This window comes from Ipomoea nil, unplaced genomic scaffold (assembly GCF_001879475.1).
Source record: "Ipomoea nil cultivar Tokyo-kokei standard unplaced genomic scaffold, Asagao_1.1 scaffold0642, whole genome shotgun sequence".
Lineage (NCBI taxonomy): Eukaryota > Viridiplantae > Streptophyta > Magnoliopsida > Solanales > Convolvulaceae > Ipomoea > Ipomoea nil.
The window spans coordinates 468,688-489,295 of NW_017617070.1; the positions used below are offsets into that span (position 1 = coordinate 468,688).

The 20,608-nt window shown below is 35.5% G+C and overlaps 1 protein-coding gene across 1 annotated transcript; it reads right to left on the bottom strand.

The window, feature by feature from the left end:
* Positions 1-13,138: 13,138 nt before the first annotated feature.
* Positions 13,139-16,675, bottom strand: LOC109174642 (E3 ubiquitin-protein ligase AIP2). The gene is made up of 5 exons (XM_019323910.1): positions 16,355-16,675; positions 15,337-15,559; positions 15,052-15,254; positions 13,595-13,810; positions 13,139-13,456 (listed from the first exon to the last, which is right to left on the bottom strand). The coding sequence occupies exons 1-5, from the start codon at positions 16,502-16,504 to the stop codon at positions 13,307-13,309; spliced, it is 942 nt and encodes a 313-aa protein (XP_019179455.1). The 5' UTR covers positions 16,505-16,675; the 3' UTR covers positions 13,139-13,306.
* Positions 16,676-20,608: the final 3,933 nt, after the last annotated feature.

A 20,608-nucleotide genomic window follows, 5' to 3' on the forward strand; every position in this document is an offset into this window, starting at 1 on the left:
GAAGTGCAACACATGCGACGATGTTGGCCACTATGACAGCCAGAATTGTCTGGACAAATTAGTATTCGTTTATTATATTTCTATTTTCATTATTTGGAAGACATGTTTAATTTAGAGTGAACCTAGTTGAGATGTTTGAAAATTTAAGACACTATGATCAAGTGGAATGTGTGAATTTAGTAATTTAAAAAAAAATAAAGTTGAGTCCCCTTGGTGCAGCAGCAGTAATGATAATTAATGGACTGCAGACATGTATGAAGACGTATACAGATTGGAACAAACACTACATATGAATTTAGTTACATGTCTATTAGTGCACAAAGTTGGCAGTTCGGGTGCACACAGGGATAATGGAGCAATAGATTTGTGCATGTGTGGGTTTAACTGGGTGCGTGCCTTACTTTTGGAAGTATAATTGAATTATGGAAAAAGTATTACGCATACTGTGAGTGTTAGAGTGCACACTAGCAAACAAATAAACACACACATGTGCACAGGTAAATTTACATATGTGCACGACGTGTTATATTCCCCCTACTAATGCAAAGAATATCCAAATTGCGTGCATAGTTGTCCAAACAACAGGAAGAAACAAGTTACTGTTAATCATATATATATATATATATATATATATATATATATATATATATTACAGGTTTTTGTATAAGTATAATAATGTTAATAATAAATGAGTTAGTGTAGCTGGTTGAGCATGTATTTGACTTTTTGAAATGTCAGGGGTTCAAAACCTTCAATGGGACAATGGCTCAACATAGTTTTATGTCTTTAACACAATTTCATACGTATATTCATCATAGCCATTAATTTGTGTTAATAAAATAATAAATTTTTTGACAAAAATGATCACATGCCTTGTTGGACTATATTAATTCTGGATCCCATAAACATGGTTACAGGCTAATGAAAAATTAAATCAAGTCTACACCAAACTATACTTTTTGCGTATAAAGAGTCCAACATTAATTATGTTGTTAAAAAAGAATTTCAAGTGCAACTGTTCATTTACTAGACCACTATTTTAAGAGGCACAGTGAATATACATGAGTTGGTATGAGTATGCGACAAGTGTATTATGTGACTAACTGACCATACATATGATAAATATAAATAGGTGTAATAATGTATGTGTCCGGCCTATCCGATAATATACATGATGGATATAAGAACTCTTGTGTTGGGTATTACACTATTACATGACAATGGACATTAAGTTTTATGGGTAAAAATGCAAATTACAATTAAAAAAAAAAAGTTTTTGTTTAATTTTTTGAAAAAAATAATCTGGTGAGCATTGTTGTAAAAATTGCACCTAGGCGTCTGTTGGCCGCCGCGAAGAAGGCCGAAATCGGCCTCCTCCGTGGTCGCCATTTAATTTATTTTTTTTTGCGTTGTAAAGTGTGAAAAGTTTGGGAAGGCATAACTTTTGACTCGGTTGTCCGTTTTGGACAAAAAAAAATTTTGAAATTGCATTTTTTTTTTTCAAGATCTATCCACCGCAAACAGCCAAAGGCGGTTTGGCCCTCTAATTTCTCCAAAAAATGCTTCTTTTGCTCTTAATTTTAATTTTTTTTTATGTATTTAGATGGTTTCAACGTAACAATCTTTTGAACGATTTTACAACCACTTACGTAAATAATTTGTAAGAAAAAATTAGAGGAACCTTATGTTTTATTAGTGAATTTTACAATTTTTAGTTTAATTTTTTTAAATAAAAAAATAAAATAAAATATCGGCGCCTAGGGGCGCCTAATGTGTTTTGAAACATTGCTGGTGAGTGAATATTATAATTGAATTCTATAATAATAAAAATTCTACATAAACCTCTCTAACCAAAGAAAAAAAGACTAAAGCTCATTTGTTAATTAAGTAAGATTTTAAAGGGTGGAGTCCACTTTCTTATGATTAAACTTAGCTTTAAAAAAAAAAAAAAAAAAAAAAAAAAAAAAAAAAAAACAAACAAACAAATCGTACTATCTCATCAATAGTACCATTTACCATTGGTCTAGTATGCGTTTTGTTTATCTTTTTCTTTTAGGCCCTAAAAAGAAAAAACTAAACTTGCACTTCAAGTATTCATGTAAACAATAACATAATGAAGCCCATATTATCTACCTCTACAATCTATCTACAATACAATTCTAATATGAGCCAATAATATTAGGTCCTTAACTGGAATAAAAAAATGTCAGTACTACTTTGTTTCTTAAAATGAATGGTTCATAGTATTTTGATTTTAGTATTTTTAATGATTTTCCTTATTTACCCTTTATTATATTATTTTCTTTCCTTAAATGACCTTAAATTCCGTTAGTATAAACTTTATTAACGGAATATTCCGTTAACTATTTATTATTCTTAACTTACCCATTAATTTCTATAAGAAAAGTCTTAGGTTCGAACCCCATTCCAATTAGAGTTAGCATAATTGTTAAACATATACTATGGATATGTTAAAATATATTAAAAATAAAATATAAAATTTAACATAAACTTTGGTCAAATAATTAGTCCGATTATATACATAGCATTCAATAATTATAAACCAGGAACTTTGATAATCATTTGATTTTCTTTCATTAAAAAAAATAATAAATTTAAGTTCAATTTTTTTTCTTCGTTTAATTAATCTTCTTTTTATTATTGAAAACAAAACTTAATATTTCAATTATGCTTTTATCAATGCATGAAAACTTCTAAAGAAATTTGAAAGTTAATTTTTACTATATTATTATAATAATATCTATTGTAACCTTATATTTTGAATTATTTATTATCATCATCTATTGACAGCAATTGTCATTGACAAACTCTCAAAACAATTTGTCTCAACAACGAATGGAAATTTAAAAAAAAAAATCAATGATTTCATTATTGTGGACGAAAAGTATGTAGGCCACTTTATTCAATCGTTATGCTGTGGAACTGTGTCCACCTTGCAATGTGGACACAATTCTATGCTCATAATCAGTGGCGGAGCCACTTGAGAGAAGGAGGGGGCCTTGGCCCCCCTCACCAATTATTTTTTTTTTTAAAATAGTTCTATAGCATTTTTTTTTTGGCCCCCTCCCCAAATATTTGTTATTTTGCCCCCCTCAAAGTAAATTTCTAAATAAGCTTTATACTATTTGCCTTTTGACTTTCAATCTCAATTCTCAAACCATTTAAACTAGACTGCAGTAGAACAGAGCCCACGGCACAGTTCGAATTTCCGCAATTCGCACTTTAACCTTTGCATTAATCGTGTTCTTTTTACAACTTCAAGCTCCAAATCTACATGTAATTTTCCATTTCTTGAATGCATTTATAGTTTTTAAAGCATTTGAATTTTTGTAATTCTGTACAACACTCAAACTTGATACAAATAAAGAATTAAATAGAGAATTGTTAGAAAAGATAGTAATTGTTAGAATTCTGAACCCAAATAGCTATTTGGGGATGTTATTTGTCAATAAGACAACACTACATTTTACTTGCACACAAAAGATGATAAAAGTTTATTCAGTTTGCATCACAAGGCTGGCTGTGGACAATGAATTATATTGCTAATTATGCAACTGGACAGTAGGTTGCTAATTTGCTATCTAGTTAGCTTTTTAATTTGTAAATAAAATACATTACAATTGTTCTTATTATAATAATAAATTATCATTTTGCTACAAGAATCTTTAAATTTCTACTACTTTAATCTTTTTCTATTTACTTATTTGGTTCGTTTTAGTTAATTGAATTGATATATCAAAAAAATTAACAGGAAGATTGAGTTGAAATGAAAAAGACACAAAGGATTGATTTTTTTAAAAAGAAAGAATCCCAAATAAATCCATTTGCAAGTTGTGAAACTATCAATTAACATAACTGTGCCGGATTTTGATGCTCAATATATTGCAAGAAGATGAAGGGTTACGCATCAGCAATATGAATTAACAATTGGATATCATTACAAAGTTGATATTTTTAATGCGATGGTCGATTCTCAGTTGCAAAAGTTGAACAATAAATTTGAGGATAAAACAATGGAGTTAATTATTCTCAGTTCATTATTAGATCCAAAAGGGATCTAACAAATTGTGAATGGCCCCCCGCACCAACAAATTCTGCCTCCGCCCTTGCTCATAATTATTGAACTATATGTTCATAATTATAAAGCTATATATTCATAATTTTTGAACTTCATATTCATAATTATTGAACTCTACATTCACAATTACAGAACTCTATGTTCATAATTACTGAACTATATGTTCATAATTATAAAGCTATATATTCATAATTTTTTAACTTCACATTCACAATTATTGAATATCTATATTCATAATTATGTTCACAACTCTATGTTCATAATTATAGAACTATATGTTCATAATTTTTGAACTATATATTCATAATTATGAACAGTTTTGGAACCGTGTCCACCTAGCAAGGTGGACACGGTTCCACATCATAATTTTCCCACTTTATTGCTCTTATTACTTAAACTAGCATTTTGTACGCGCCATACGCGAAAACTTATGCCCAATATTAAAATATTTGTAAGTAACAAAATTTAAAAAATTAGTTAAAATTATGTTTGCAATTTCTTAAAGTGATGATACTTTTGAATTATCATATTTTTGAATAATATAGTAATCAAAACAAAAATAATAATAATAATAAATTATATTTTTATATAATAATAATTTACAAATAATACTAAGCTAAGACTCACATATATGATATATTGATATGGATACACAAATAATATATATATATATATATATATATATATATATATATATATATATATATATATATATATATATATATATATATATATATTTATTTAATTATTTATTTATTGTACACATATATAATTTAACATTCATATAAATATTTAATTAAAATATAATTTATAATTAAATTAATTGTTAATGATAATTTTAATAAAATGATAATTAAAAATAGGAAAAAGATATGATAGATGTAGGTGTATGGTAAGATTGGTAGATATATTAAAAACTACGGTGTAAGGGTGATTTTGTCCAATGCAAATGAATGTACAACAATTAAAGCAAAATGTATATATTTATTAGCATATAAAAAAGGGACAAAAATCAAGGACATAACTTGTATTGACACTTATTATGTTTTATTATATATATATATATATATATATATATATATATATATATATATATATATGATACACATATATAATTTAACATTCATATAAATATTTAATTAAAATATAATTTATAATTAAATTAATTGTTATATGATAATTTTAATAAAATGATAATTAAAAATAGGAAAAAGATATGATAGATGTAGGTGTATGGTAAGATTGGTAGATATATTAAAAACTAACGGTGTTATAACGGTTTAAGGGTGATTTTGTCCAATGCAAATGAATGTACAACAATTAAAGCAAAATGTATATATTTATTAGCATATAAAAAAGGGACAAAAATCAAGGACATAACTTGTATTGACACTTATTATGTTTTTAGATTAAAAAATAAATTAGTTGTTACAACAAAAAATAATATATGTGCATTTAATTAATTTAGAATTAGATGTCTCATGAACAGATACTACAATGTAATAGAGCTAGTAGCATTCAGAAAAAAAAAAAAAAAAAAAGAATTAGATGTCTCACAACACATGAAACATGTATGAAAAACTACCACTACCAAATATCAACATGTGCTTGTAAGATAAAGAGTTCATAGCACAACTAAGATCTCAGTCATATACACAAGACAAATCTAAAACTTCATACACCATAATCTCATTGCATGATGAATCCCTCTATAATACTACCAATAAACCAATTTCACATGGCATACCACCAATAACAAAAAAAAAAAAAAAAAAAAAAAAAAAAAAAAAAAAAAAAAAAAAAAAAGACATGTACTGAAGATGAAAACAATAACAATGCTATCTAAAAGAGAATTAGAAAAATTTAAATAAAAAAATAATATTTATTTAGACTATCGCTTTTAGACTTAGTACTTAGATTAACGTTATTACAAAGTTGCAAACATTTATTTTTGTGACAGTTATATATAATCAATCTCTCATATATTATCTTGCATTTATATACTTTAAATTACCGATTTAAATAAACAAATTCAATATTTATTTACCTATGCATGAACATCTTCTATATAATATTGCATTGATATACTTTGAAATACTTATTTAAAAATAAGTACTGGTCATTATTCTATTCGCGCAAAGCGCGTATAAAAACTAGTAGTTTGATAAAATCGAAAAGAGTAAATACCAATTTTAGTCCTACGAGTATTAGTAAAATGACAGTTTTGGTCCACATATTTAATTCCTATCGATTTTCATGCACGACTATTGTTTTAGTATCAATTTGCATCCACGACTGTTATTTTAGTGTCAAAATTCATCACGCGGGTAACCCCTCCATTTAAAACATGCTGAAATCTAAAATTAAGTGTAATTTTTTCATTTTCAACTCAAGATCCCAATTTAAGCTTTAAGATCGATCCCAATTTGAGCATGAATAAATGGATTTAAGCCTTAAGATCGATCCCAATTCACAGTTTTCATCCTCATCCTACCTTAATTTGAGGAGGAGAATTCCAAATTGAGATCGATCTTAGGGCTTAAATCACTTTATTCATGTTCAAATTGAGATCTTAATTTTAAAAAGACGAAAATACCCTTAATAATTTCATATTTCGGCATGTCTTAAACGAATGGGTGACCGGCATGATAAATTTTGGCACTAAGACAATAGCCATGGATGAAAATTGGTACTAAAACAATAGTTGTGTATGAAAATTGGTAGGAATTAAACATGTGAACCAAAACTGTCATTTTACTAATACTCGCGGGACCAAAATTGGTATTTGCTCAAATCGAAAAATATGAATTTAAAAAAAAAAAAAACACATTTAAATTCCATTTTCAAAGTTACACCTAACATTCTTCGAACTTTTTGTCCACCTAGGCACCTAATGATTCTCCTACCATCCGCACACACCCAAAATAATCGTGGTTACGTTTGTGCCAAAGATTTCTCATTTACCATAATTCAGATGGGTAAAAACATAAGGTAACTGATGAGGTAAAATTGATCCAATACATTCCGGGTCAGATCATGCAATAAATGAGACCGAAGGCAAGCACAAGATTAGGAGGAGTTATGGGACGAGGGCAATAAGGGTAGTTGGTTGCAACCGGTCGTTGAGGTCGCCAAACCTAGTCACCGTCGCGGACAAGTAAGGGAGGTCAGTCAGCGATAGGGTGAACCGAATGGCCTTATATCTCTCAGTGGCCAGCCAGACCGACCAGGAACTCCTAAGTCCCGACCTAGTAGCCGACCGAGAGAGTGGCCTAGCCGCTCGGGTGTCCGGACGAGCGTTTCAAGCATCCTATCGGCTCACTTAGTAGCCGGACGGGAAGGTCCAAGTATCCTCCCGGCTCACTTAGTAGCCGGTTGGCGGCCGGACGGGAAGGATCGTTAGTCGGAGGAATAGCTGAAGCAGTCGGAGGAGTAGCCGAGTAGTCGGGAGCTATGACCCAACCGAAGGGGCATAGGTGGAGGAGAGCCGTCTAAAGGGCGTCGAGTATCCTAAACAGTCGGGAGAGGGGCGCGGGTGGCAACTAGGCAGTGTAGCCTATCAGAAGATAGAGAAGCCGACTCCCTGAGTCGGATCGATACCGGAGATATGGCACGACCCTTAAGCGATATGGTGAGCGGATTTCAGCGGAAACAAGAAGATAATAAGAAAAGGAGATCAGTTGAATTTAGGAGAGGAAATCAAATGTATTTATGGTAATGAGAACTTGTCTAGATTAAGCTCATTAGTTCTAGTATAAGTACACCCTTGTAAACCCTGAAAAGGGGTTAAGTTTTTCGCATACCTATAATAAAAATAGAGCACTTACTTTCTGGCCACGAAGCTTACTTTTCCGGTGGTGTTGGCCCGCCGTTTGACTGCCCTAGTGGTCAATAAAACCAACAGTAACATATATAAAAAAATTTCTATATAATACTTAACAAATAATATTTTTTTATTATAAATTTTTTTAAAAAAGGTTGTAAAATACACATATATAACTATTACTTTATGAAAAAAGCTATTTTCCGTAATAAAATTTTCTTATGATGTATTAACTTCATATGCTTTTAATCAAATACTAAAAAATCCAATTAGATAGTGTCACATGAAGAAAAATTAGGAGGGGTCGGTGTGTAGCATTGCTCTCACTTTATTTATAAAAAATGCTAGCTATAACATTTGTTTATTTAATTTATAGTAGCAATCAAGTGCATTCTCAATGTTGCAAAATTTTATCAACAAATAATATGCAATATTTTTAATTGATTAATGACAATTGAGCTAAATTTTATATAACAAATTAGATTACTATAATTTTTGATAATCTATAGTTGGATCTCTATATTTCTTAGCTTATCACTCACCTAATGCTATCCGTTCACTTTTGACAATTAATTGCATGAGTTTAGCTTGACCATAATTTATGTAACGTTTTTATTTGATTTTTCTCTTTATATATTAAAAAATTGTAATTAGACTTAAATCGACTATTTGTATAAAAATAATCATTTTAACATAATTAAAAGTAGTAGTGGTTAAAAATCTTGTGGTCTAATGATACCAAATTGCTCTCTCATATGAAAAGTTATGGGATTGAGTCTCATTATTACCATAGGTTAAGAGCTAATAAGCTAATGACATCAAACTTTACAACAACAAAAATTACTTAAGCGATGATATAATTGGATTTTGCCCATTCACTTTGTCACCAATTTCACGTTACTTTTTGCAATGACAATATTGTCCTCCATAGTTAATCCCACCCAGTGAGTTTATGTTGAGGTGTTGGGTGATTATTGTAATTTTCAAGTATTTAAATTTGCAGCATCTTCCTGGCCTCCACTCTCCATGCCCTATTAAATGCCTCTGCGTCTCCTGCTCACCGCAAAGCAAAATGGAGAGCCGTGTGAAAGTGGCGCGCCAACCTGGAGCCGTGGCGGGACCTAACCGGAGAGGTGGCGATGGTGACCCGAGCGTCGTCGGGGGTCGGCAAAGAGATCAGCCTCGACTTGGCCAATGCCGGCTGCAGAGTCATCGCCGCCACGCGCCGTGTCGACCGGCTCACGTCGCTCTGCGACGAGATCAATGGAGTCGGTTCCGGCGAGTCGAGCTCCGGTACGCCGCTCCGGGCAGTGGCTATTGAGCTCGATGTCAGCGCGGATGGTCCGGCCATTGAGGCGGCCGTTCAGAGGGCTTGGGCGGATCGACGCACTGATTAACAATGCCCGCATTAGAGGTAATTCCACGATCCGATTCAACTGTGGTTTCAAGAAATTTAATTAATTAATTAAATAAATAATTATTATCTCCATAACTGCATTAATGGAATTACAGTTGGATTTGTTTCCCACCGCCATGATAAGGGACAGATAAAGGCTTGCATTTAGTTTTATTTAAAAAAAAAAAAAACAAATTCTGTATATAAATTCCCAGTGCAATTAGTCCAATTTACAAAATTTACAGATTAGTTTAGGGACTTTTTTTTTTTTTTTTTTTTTTTGAAAGCTATTGGTTCTATTACATTGTAGTATCTGTTCATATACTTTCTCAACCAACTGAAACACAAAGAACCAATAACGCCTCCATTGAGGCTCGAACTCATAATCTTCCAAATGGAAGTCCAACCCGGACTTAATTGTTATGTTTTTAAATTTAGTGACCTAATTATATTATTGTGTGTAATTCAATGACTTATTTAACTCTTATTCCTAAATAACGGGATTCCAGCGAAGTTAATGGCAAACAATAATGTGGTTTACCCACATATGCATATTTAAACTTTCATGAAATCTTACTTTATTTTCGAAATTTGTAGTACACCATAACTCAACAGATAATTGAGAGTAAATTAAGATATCTTAGTCCTATTAGGTGAGAGGATCAATTGCCTATTATTATATTAGTATAACTTCCACACTGGATTGTTAGTTCAATCTTATGTTATTGTTCACAATCTACTATTCAGGAATAAATTGAATTGCTTATGCAGATAAAAACTTTATTATATAAAACTATGAATTGCAAAATATCTGTGAAACCAAACTGTTAGTTTTGATAGGGCAATAGTTTCAAGATAAGGCGTAATAATGTTTTGGTGGGCTTAACCGGGCAAATTATGCCCTGGACCCGTGTCCACAATGCATTGTGGACACGAGTCTAAAACAACGTCGTTTTTAAGAAAAACGCGTCATTCCAGTTATTAAAATTTTTTTTTGATTTTGTCTTGCCGTTAACGACGTTATTCGTTTGTGCCATTATGAATGTACAGTTATGGGATTATAAATACAGAATTCAGACATTATTAACTTACAATTATGAACATAGAGCTCTAAAATTGTGAACATGGAGCTTCGAAAATTATGATTTTACAGTTATTGAATTATGAATGTACAGTTACGGAATTATGAATGTACAGTTATGCAATTATGAATGTACAATTATGCAATTATGAATATACAGTTATGGAATTATGAACACAGAGCTCTGACATTATGAACTTACAATATGAACATATAGTGATAAAATTATGAACATAGAGCTTCGAAAATTATTAAGTTACAGTTATTGAATTATGAATGTACAGTTACGGAATTATGAATGTACAGTTATGGAAGTATGAATGTACAGTTATTGAATTATGAATATAGAGCTCTGACATTATGAACTTACAATTATGAACATTTAGTAATAAAATTATGAACATATACTCCTATAACGAATCTGAAAAAAAAAAAAAAAAAAAAAAAAAAAAAAAAAAAAAAAAAAAGAGATAAGTCCAGAGCATAACGTTTCGACTTAACCGTGGGCAGGTTCCAGGAGGCCTTGCGTATGCTACTTCAAAGACTGCTATTAACACACTCACAAGGATACCACTTTTTCTCTTTTTCTTTCTCCCCATTTCCTTCTTCTAAAATCTTGCATGCTGATTTTTGTTTTTTTTTTTTTTTTTTTTTGGGGTCATCTTCAACCTCCACTTGCTAGTAAAGCTACTAGATTGCGTGATAGCTCAACTAGTTAAAGTCTGAACGGGCAATTGTGATGGTAGATTGTGGGCAAGATGTAAGATTGTAACTAGATAGCAGTGAGTGAATTTATACCGAGTGTGGTGGACTCATTGTGGACACCAGGCATGAATCCTCCCATTTAAGAGGCTGCTGAATAATTGTGATTTACCCCTCTACTATCTTTTTCGGTCTTTCATCATCTTATTGGGCCAGAGTGAGGGGCCACGTGATCCAATGATCTATCCATAATTGGGATTGTTATACCTGATCCAAAACAACGACGTTTCTATAAGTTAGTGGGGAGTTGATGCGACGGACACTGTTTGGTCCGATCCCGTCACAATTTTTTTTTTTTTTTTTTTTTAACACTTGTGTTTATGTGTATTATGTTAAGAGTTCATGTGTATTATATTAAGAGTTTATGGATATTATGTTAAGAGTTTATGTATATTATGTTAAGAGTTTATGTGTATTATGTTAAATTATGTGTATTATGTTAAAAATTTATGTGTATTCTACTATACAATTCTATACATATAAAACATGAAATTTTTTATTTTTTTTAAAAATTAACGACAGAAACGAGAAATGGATTTTTTTTTTTTTAAAAAAAAATAGTTAATTAAAGATACAAAAGATATATAATTTGCCCCATAATTGTGTGTGCAGTGATGGATCATTTTCCTTGTTGACACACCCGAGCTAGCATAGCTATGGCGCTACTCCCCCAAAACTCAAGGACGATATTTTATTGGGGCTTAAAACCAAAATCTACATTCACAGTGCACACTTCTTGAACATCAAGAAATTTATTATATCTTAATTATGTATTTACAATGTCTTTATTCAACAAAAAATTATTCATTATCAATAAATTAAATAAAAGAAATAATTTCATTAGTTATATTGTATTTATTTTTCTCCAATATTAAAATTTTTTACATTCAAATTCATCCATTGATTATATTCGCTACATTCTCCCTACAATGTCTTTATTAAAAAAAAATTATTCATTATCAATAAATTAATTAAGAGAAATAATTTTATTAGTTATATTGTCTTTATATTTTTTCAATGTAAAAATTCTTTACATTCAAATTCATCAATTGATTATATTCACTACATTGTCTATTATCCTTTTTGTGCACTATTTTTTAATTAAATATTAAAATTATAATACAAAATAATGTTATATATTTATTTACCAAGTATTTTATTAATACCATGAAAAAATTAAATAAATATAATTAATAAAGTCAATCATATTAACTATTTGAATGATTTGTTGACAAAGAGAGTTTTCAAATCACACAACAAATTGAAGTGAGAACTATTTCGCAATGTCCTTGTTTGACAATCAACAGTTAGCGGTTAGCGAATTATATTAGTGAATTTGACTAGCGAATTATATCAAACGGTTGGTAAAATGACCTAAGAGTATAATAATAATAACAATAATAACAATAATAATAATAATAATAATAATAATAATAATAATAATAATAATAATTGTTTTTAAAAAATAAAAAAAATATATAATTAAGCAAATCATATTAACTACTTGGGGTATTTATTGACAAAAAGAGTATTCAAATCACACAACAAATTCTCATTATCTCGTAATGTTCTTGTTTGACAATAAGCAATTAGCTTTTCAATATTATTATATATTTAATATTTTATATCCTAATTTTTATTTGCTCTCCCTTATATCCCATATTTAGTTTCAACCATACATATACAATTATTTTATTGACAATTGTAATCAATCTTGATTATATTATCTTGCATTTGTAAACTTAAAATTGCCTTTTAACATTTAATTATCTATGCATGAATAATTCCAATATAATCTTGTCTTGATATACTTTAAAATATTTATTTTTTTTTAAAAAAAAAATATTGGGCATTATCCCAATCGCGCGTAAAAAACTAGTACTTATAATAATTATATCATTTATATTTAGGGACACACGTATTTAGCACATATCAGTATTTATGTATTTTTGATAAAATAATGTGCTTTTTAGGACAAAACAATTTAGAATTGTGATAGCCTTAAGCAAGTGCTGCACAGAAATTATAAGTAATGGCCACAAAAAGAAAAACAAGGAAGAAACTTATACAAGGAGATCATCAATCTAGATAAAGTTTAACAAACAGTAAACCAAATATATATTGTCTGAACAGACTATTTTACATCTAAACATACATATATTCGCCCTCACGAACTGCATTTGCAGCTCCTTTCCTCTCTTCCTCCGCCTCCCTTTCCCTTTCCTTCCAACTTTCATACTTATGATCATCAGTTTGCAACTCATGCCGGCAGATTGGACAAGAATTGTGCTCATCCTATCAAAAGAATATTCATCATTCAAGAATAAAAATGAGTCGATGCGGCAATGGCATCACATTGGAGAAGAAACGCTTTTGTATAGAGTAAAAGTTATATGGTTTTATGTGAATGATAATAGCTGTAAATTTCCTTACCAACCAGGGCTTCAGGCAAGGAGGGTGAAACATATGCTTGCAAGGCAGTTCTTGCATCTTATCATTAAGAACCAAATTCTCCTTACAGATGGCACATTCAGCATCTGCGTCTAGCTTTGCCAAGAATTCATCAGTAACAGTAGTAACTGGAAGCTTTGCCACCACCTCTTTGCTGGCAGGCGGTACTCTAGGGGCAGCAGGAGCATCGTCCAAAATCTGAAGTAAGAAATTCAGAGCCACATTAATATTAAAAACCTATATTGTTCTTTGAAAAGAAGTTTGTTGATCTGTTCTCTCTTTTGGTTTCCCTTTTCCATCAAATTAAGGCAGCATTGATGAAAATTCATTTCCCTGATGTGCTACTGCTATATAGATGCAGGAACCAGTGATTTTGCCATAACAATAACCAGTTATAACTTTTCCCTTGAGTTGTCTCTTTTATGTTTTTTATTTTTCAGGAAAATGGTACTCAAACTGTAACAAAATAAATAAATGAGTTAATACCATCTAGGGTCCTCAGAGTATAGTGGTTTTGCCACTTTAGTCCTAAACTTTCAAATTACCACCCATGGTCCTTCGACTTTCAAATTGTTACCATCCGTAGTCCAAGTTAACCACCCATGATCCTTCAACTTTCAAAATTTAACCAGACGCGGTCCTCTTGCCCTCTTGGAAGGACCATGAGTGGTTAAAATTTGATAGTTGAAGGACCATGAGTGGTTAAAATTTGATAGTTGAAGGACCATGTGTGGTTAAGTTGGACCACACATGGTAGCAATTTGAAAGTCGAAGAACCATGGGTGGTAATTTGAAAGTTTAGGACTAAACGTGGCAAAATCACTATTCTCGGAGGACTCTAGATGGTATTAACTCATAAATAAATCATTTTATATGAGACTATCCTCAAAGAAAGCACTTCAGCATATTCAGTATGGATCTAACCACTTATGAAAAATGGCCATCAGTCACATACTCACATCAGCCTCATTTCAATATGGATCTAAATACTTGTGAAAAGAAGGCCTATGCCAATAAGAAGACTACATTCATGTACTATTATTGTCTTGAGGTTGCATTGAATGCCACTTCTTTTTTGATGTACCATTAACCAAAATCTGATTATCCAATTGTCCCTTTTTATGGACCCTGCATGTGTGTGCAACCATGCACGTCATTATGTTTGTGAATCAAGTTCTGGCTGGACAAATATCAACTATCTTTTAGGTTTTAGCAATGAAGTATTAAGGGTTCTAAAAATAAATAAATCTTAGAACAAGCACCAGAAACTCAATTTGGAATATCATGTCTTGCAATCTTAAATGCAAAAGTCCACAAGGGGAGGACAGAGTCCTGGTAAGTCCAAAATAATACAATGCAAGTTCATTGACTATAAGATTGGAGGTTCTAAACATAGAGATAATTATAAGTGCTATTGGACAAGGTACAGAGCAACATACCATTGGGACAATGTCATCAAGTCTATCAGCCAGCTCCCGAAGTAGGTTGGCAGCAGCTTCTGATGAGTTACTGCTGGCTGGATCCTCTTGAGAAGATTGTTCAGCAGGCAATGTAGCAGCAGCACTTAGAAGGTTTGACATTACAAGCCAATCAGGTTGTGCAGGTTCAGGGTCAACAGTTAGATGGCCCTCAAACAGAAATCCTGAAAAAATAGAACTTTAGAATGAACCAAAAATAGTGGTGTTATTGTTCTCAAAGAAATCATCAATGAGATATAATTCAACCTCTTGGCCGATTTTCTGTAGATGTTGAGTTCTCAGGCTGATTCTCTATTTCGCTCAGGTGATCTTGTGCTTGAGCAATGCAGTCCTGCAATTTTTTCCTCTCAGAAGACTCCAACACTAGGCGTTCGGTATCAAGGAAAAGCTGTAGTCCAGCACGCCAAAACCCAGGTGCTGTATATCTTGTCTTTAAAATTGTTGCAACACGGCATACAACAGAATAGAACTGCAAGAATTTTGCATGGTAGCAACTAATACCGTAAGTCAACTATAGTTCTCAAAATCAGAGGGTGAATCAAATTGCCAAGATACAACAGAACAGAACTGAGCATTTAGATTGTTAAGCAAGGAGAGAAAGCAATGACAAACTTTCATGTCAACAAATGTTCTAACAAGGTCAATCATATTGTGAAGTGAAAAGACTACACCTAAATATAATAGCCTCTAGGACTTTGAAATCAATGGATGTGTAACTAGTTATACACTAACATTTTCTTGCAATTAAGCAAACCAGGAATCAAGATTAATCGAGTGCAACATTAGAAGCATTAAGTGCCTCAAATCCTCAATGCTTGTTTAGCAAATATCTGCTACATGTTAGCAAAAGCAAATTCTGTTAGATAACTGTGGATATATGTGGAACCAACTCCAAATAGAACACAACAAACTCTTTACAACAACTGATCATGCTCAAAGGTATGTGCAATATGTGTATGCTAGATTGCGGTTTTGCCTTGTATAATAGAATAATAAAAGATGCTCTCAGCCAGCCAGAAACCTTGTCCAAGAAATCTACTTTCTTTTCATCTATACTTCCCTTAACTTCAAGAGAAACACTTCAATAAATCACGACGGCATAAAAATATATATTTCAAAGCTCAATTGGTATTTAGTGAATTCAGAGTAGTTATTGGTAATGAAAATTTTAAAACTCCATTAAACTGTGTCCATGGACAAAAATAAAATTCCGTAAAGAATAATCAAAAAATGAAATTGATCCAGGTAAAGAAGAGAGACATACCGATTTTTGAAGAGAAGGGGAGGCAGAAGGGTAGTATTGAAGGAGCAGAGATCTGATTGAAGAAACAGCTTCCTCGAACGATTGCTTCTTCCCCAACTGTCTCTGCAATTCTTGGAGTTTCTGCTTGATTTCATCCTCCTTGCGCTCCATTCCTCGTCGTCAATGAATTCAAATTGCTCAATTTGTAAGTGCTTAATTCTTTTCCGATGCCGATGATGATTCGCGATTCCTGTAATTTATAGACTGATCGGGAATATTTTCTTGCAGAGGAGGAAAGCAAAGCCTTACACGCGCCGGTTCGGATGAACCGGTAAGCGGCCTGATGGCCGGATGAGGGAATTATACTTTGGGTCATGAATAAATGTTCATTTTTAATAGGAAAAATGTTTAAATAGGTCCTAAATTTTACTAAAAAATTTTTTTCTAAATTTTACTCAATAAATAGACTCTTAAACTTTTAAAAGTTATAATTAAGTCGTTAAACATGTTACTCTCAGTGTCTCATTTTATCTGTCATACTTATTATTCATTTGTCAAACAAACTCTTTCTTCTTTGTTAATTTTCTTTAGTATTCTTACTTTTTTTTTTAAATTTAATTTTTTTTTATATTTAATAGTACTTTTAATGTAGTTTCTAAATATATAATTTTTGTATACTGGTACTAAACGTAACATCATGAAAAATTGAATTTAAAATAATTTCAGTCAAGCCTCGTTAACCGAACCAGACATATAAAATGGGACGGAGGGAATATTTTAGAGCATGAGGTCCAAAAATCGATTTGTGACCTATAATTACATGTCACTAGGTTTCGACTAACCTCTGACGGGCCTCCGACCATATTCCGGCCAAAAACACAAATGAAACGGTCGCCAGCGAAGGAGAAGGCAAACCTAATAGTTTGGTATGCCTTCTCCTTCGTTGGAGAAGGCGACCGACCAACACTGGCGATCGTTTCGCCGATGTTTTTAGGCGGAATATGGTCAGAGGTTTGTTGGAACCCAACTGATTTTTGGGTCTCAATGCTTTAAAATAACTTGTTTAAAGACTTAATTGCAACCTGGTAGGGAATATCCCGACCGACATAGCTTTACCCCGACCTGTGTGCCTTCGTCCTTTTCTACTTGTCTTTGCAGGTAGCAGGTCGGGTTTCTTATGGAAGACCTGGTCGGAACACGACCGGGAATTACCCGAGCGGCAGTGTCGACCACCGAGCGGTAGCCCTTAGGCGAGAGAGCTGACGAAGGACACGTAGCGGCTCCACGCGACGACAGGCAGGGCACCCGGGAGGATGACACGCGGTTGCTACGTGGGGGGCATGCCGAACGACCGGATTTGTGTCTCCGGCGCTGCGGCTATAAATACCCGCGATAGCTGCAGTGTGGGGGACTTTTGGACGATCGATAGGTTGTTGTTAGAGATTCCCGACCGCAGTCAGTCGGTACTCAGAGCAACCAAGTAGATTGTACTTAGGGCCTTCACCGTGATCAATAAAAGACATTTACTTGCTTTAATTGGTCTCGTATTTACTTAATTACTGCTTACGTGGCAATTACCCGTATCATTTTGGCGCCGTCTGTGGGGACCCGTGCAAGAAAGCTACTGTCTTGACGAGCACCCGATCACTCATCAACCATGTATCCGTGGGCACAGAACCTCTTCGCCGACGACCAGGCGGATGCAGCGAGTTCATCCGACCATCAGGCAACGCAACAACAAGGTCCGACAATGGATCTCAACCTCAATCTCTCACCACCACATCCATCCAACACATACCCGGCCGCCCAACAGCCGGTGAACTACATCCAGCCGGGGTACCCAACACCCGGTCAACAATATCAGCAGCAGCCGGTGATGTATCCCGGTCAGTATCCATACCCGGTCCCATCTCAACCGTACGGGTATTGGCCAGGCCAACCGATGTATTACACGCCCCCGGTTGGTTATCCACCTTACACGCCTGTGTACACGGCTCCAGCCGCCGCCCTTCCAGTTTACCCGGCCGCACAAGTAGAGCCGCAGCATCAGCCCGCTTCCCGGGCTCGACGCTCGGCTTGTTCGCGGTTGGGGTCGGGGGGTGCTGATGCGATGGAGGCACCATGGCAGGCCCAACAAGCAGCGGAGGTTCCTGCCCGAGCGGAGGACTCCGAAGAAGTTGCCTGAGCGGTAGCTTTTGATCGTCTTCGACCGGCGATGCGACAACGTTTGGGGCCTCAAGACCCGAACCGGCAGCCGGAAGACGTACAGATGCAAGAAGCCAGCCAAGAGGCTTCATCCGGGCATAGCGGGTCGAGATCTCATCGACGACGACGCGCTCGGGACGCAGCCCAAGCTGCCCAAGCCGCCGAGCTCAACGAGACCCGAGGATTGCTTTATAACCTCCAGGCGGAGTTTGCGCAATTCAGGAATGCGCACCCTGCAATACCCCCGGTCGACCAATCGTCCCTACTCAGGACGTCTTTCACTGCTGAGGTAATGGCTCAGCCCTACCCGCTTGATTTGAAGGTCTCCGGGGAAAAAGGTTACGATGGCCGTACGGACCCTGATGTCCATGTTAATGATTTCTACGGAAACATGATGCTAAAGGGCGTATCAGACGCCGTGATGTGTAGGTCTTTTTATTCTACGCTCACCGGTCGGGCGGCGGAGTGGTTCCGGACTTTGCAGCCGGGCTCAATTGCAAATTTTGATGCCTTGGCGATCAAGTTCGTGAGGAAATTCATCACCTCCAAGGTGTTGAAGAAGCCCTACATGTACTTGGAGAAGGCCAAGCAGCTTGAAGGGGAGAGCTTGACCGATTTCCTCGTCAAGTGGAAGGCGGCGGTCGGGGAAGTCGAGCCCATGGATGATGCGACCGCCACCCACATGCTACACATCTCCCTCCGGGCGGGTTATTTGTATCAAGACTTCATTCTCCACCCCCGGCCACGTATGAGGAGGCCCTTCGAAGGGTCACGGACTATGCCAACGCCGGCGAGGCGAATGCCGTAAAGCGCTCGCAGGAGGTCGGGTCTTCATCCCGTAAACCGGCCGGCCGGGCGGAACACCGACCGGTGATGACCATCCCCGATCCCGCACCAGGCCTGGTGAGTTTACGGCCTTGCACAAGGTATTGTGTAAAGTGAATGGATTCGTCTGGGACGACGATTGCCGAGCGGCTTTTGACGAGCTGAAAGAGTACCTCATGTCACCAATCGTGCTCTCAAAGCCCGAGCTCGGAGAAGAGCTAGACGTGTACCTCGCCGTGTCCGATCGTGCAGTAAGCGCAGTATTGTGCCGAACCGATCCGGAAGGGGTCCAGCGACCGGTGTACTATGTAAGCCACGCGCTACATGGTCCCGAGCTCTGGTACTCCCAGTTGGAGAAGGTCGTCTATGCCTTGTACATTGCCGCGAAGAAGTTGGCTCCCTATTTCCAAGGTCGAGCGATTCGCGTGTTAACCGATCAGCCGATCGGGCCAGTCCTCTGAACTGCTTCATCATCTGGTCGCCTAGTCAAGTGGGCGTTAATGCTAACCCAGTACGCGATCGAATATCGACCGAGACCAGCCATCAAAGGTCAAGCCCTTGGTGATTTCTTGGTCGAGTGCACCGCCCGGGATACCCGACCTCCCGAGGTAGCGGATCCCGAGGCTGAGTGGTGGTCGCTGGCTACTGACGGGTCGAGTAGCAAGAAAGGAGCAGGAGGAGGAGTGGTGGTCACGAGCCTGGAGGGATTCAAAGTCTATTTCGCCCTCATGTATCAGTTCCATCCGACCAACAATGAAGCCGAGTACGAAGCCTTTTTCAATGGCTTACAGTGCGCTCGGGACTTGGGGGCTGAATACATTCGAGCTCAAACAGACTCCGCGCTCGTGGTCGGGCAGGTTCTCGGAGATTATGAAGTCAATGGAGAATGTCTACAATTATACCGAGACCTTGCCAGGGAGAAGCTCACTCAGTTCCGGGGGTATACCGTCCGGCACATATCCCGATTGGATAATGCCGATGCGGACATCCTGTCCAAATTGGCGCAAGACGCCCCGGAACACATGTTGAAGATAGCCCGGATTTTGGTGATCCCGAGACATAGCATCCATCGCTTGCCGGTCAATCCAATCCAACCGGTAGAAGACAATTGGATCACCGATCTGAAGGAGTTCCTCGAGCACGGTCGGCTCCCAGACGACCCCCAGCGTGCTCGGAAGGCCAAGCTTGGAGCCCCGAGGTTCCAAGTCTTGGACGGTCGTCTTTACAGGCGATCGTATGGAGGCC

Excerpts from the sequence above, each read along its gene's own strand:
- LOC109174642 (XM_019323910.1), bottom strand. The coding sequence starts at position 16,504 with ATGGAGCGCAAGGAGGATGAAATCAAGCAGAAACTCCAAGAATTGCAG. Across the intron at positions 15,560-16,354 it reads CCCCTTCTCTTCAAAAATCG|TTCTATTCTGTTGTATGCCG; the intron begins GTATGTCTCTCT and ends AAATTCTTGCAG. Across the intron at positions 13,811-15,051 it reads TTGATGACATTGTCCCAATG|ATTTTGGACGATGCTCCTGC; the intron begins GTATGTTGCTCT and ends TTCTTACTTCAG.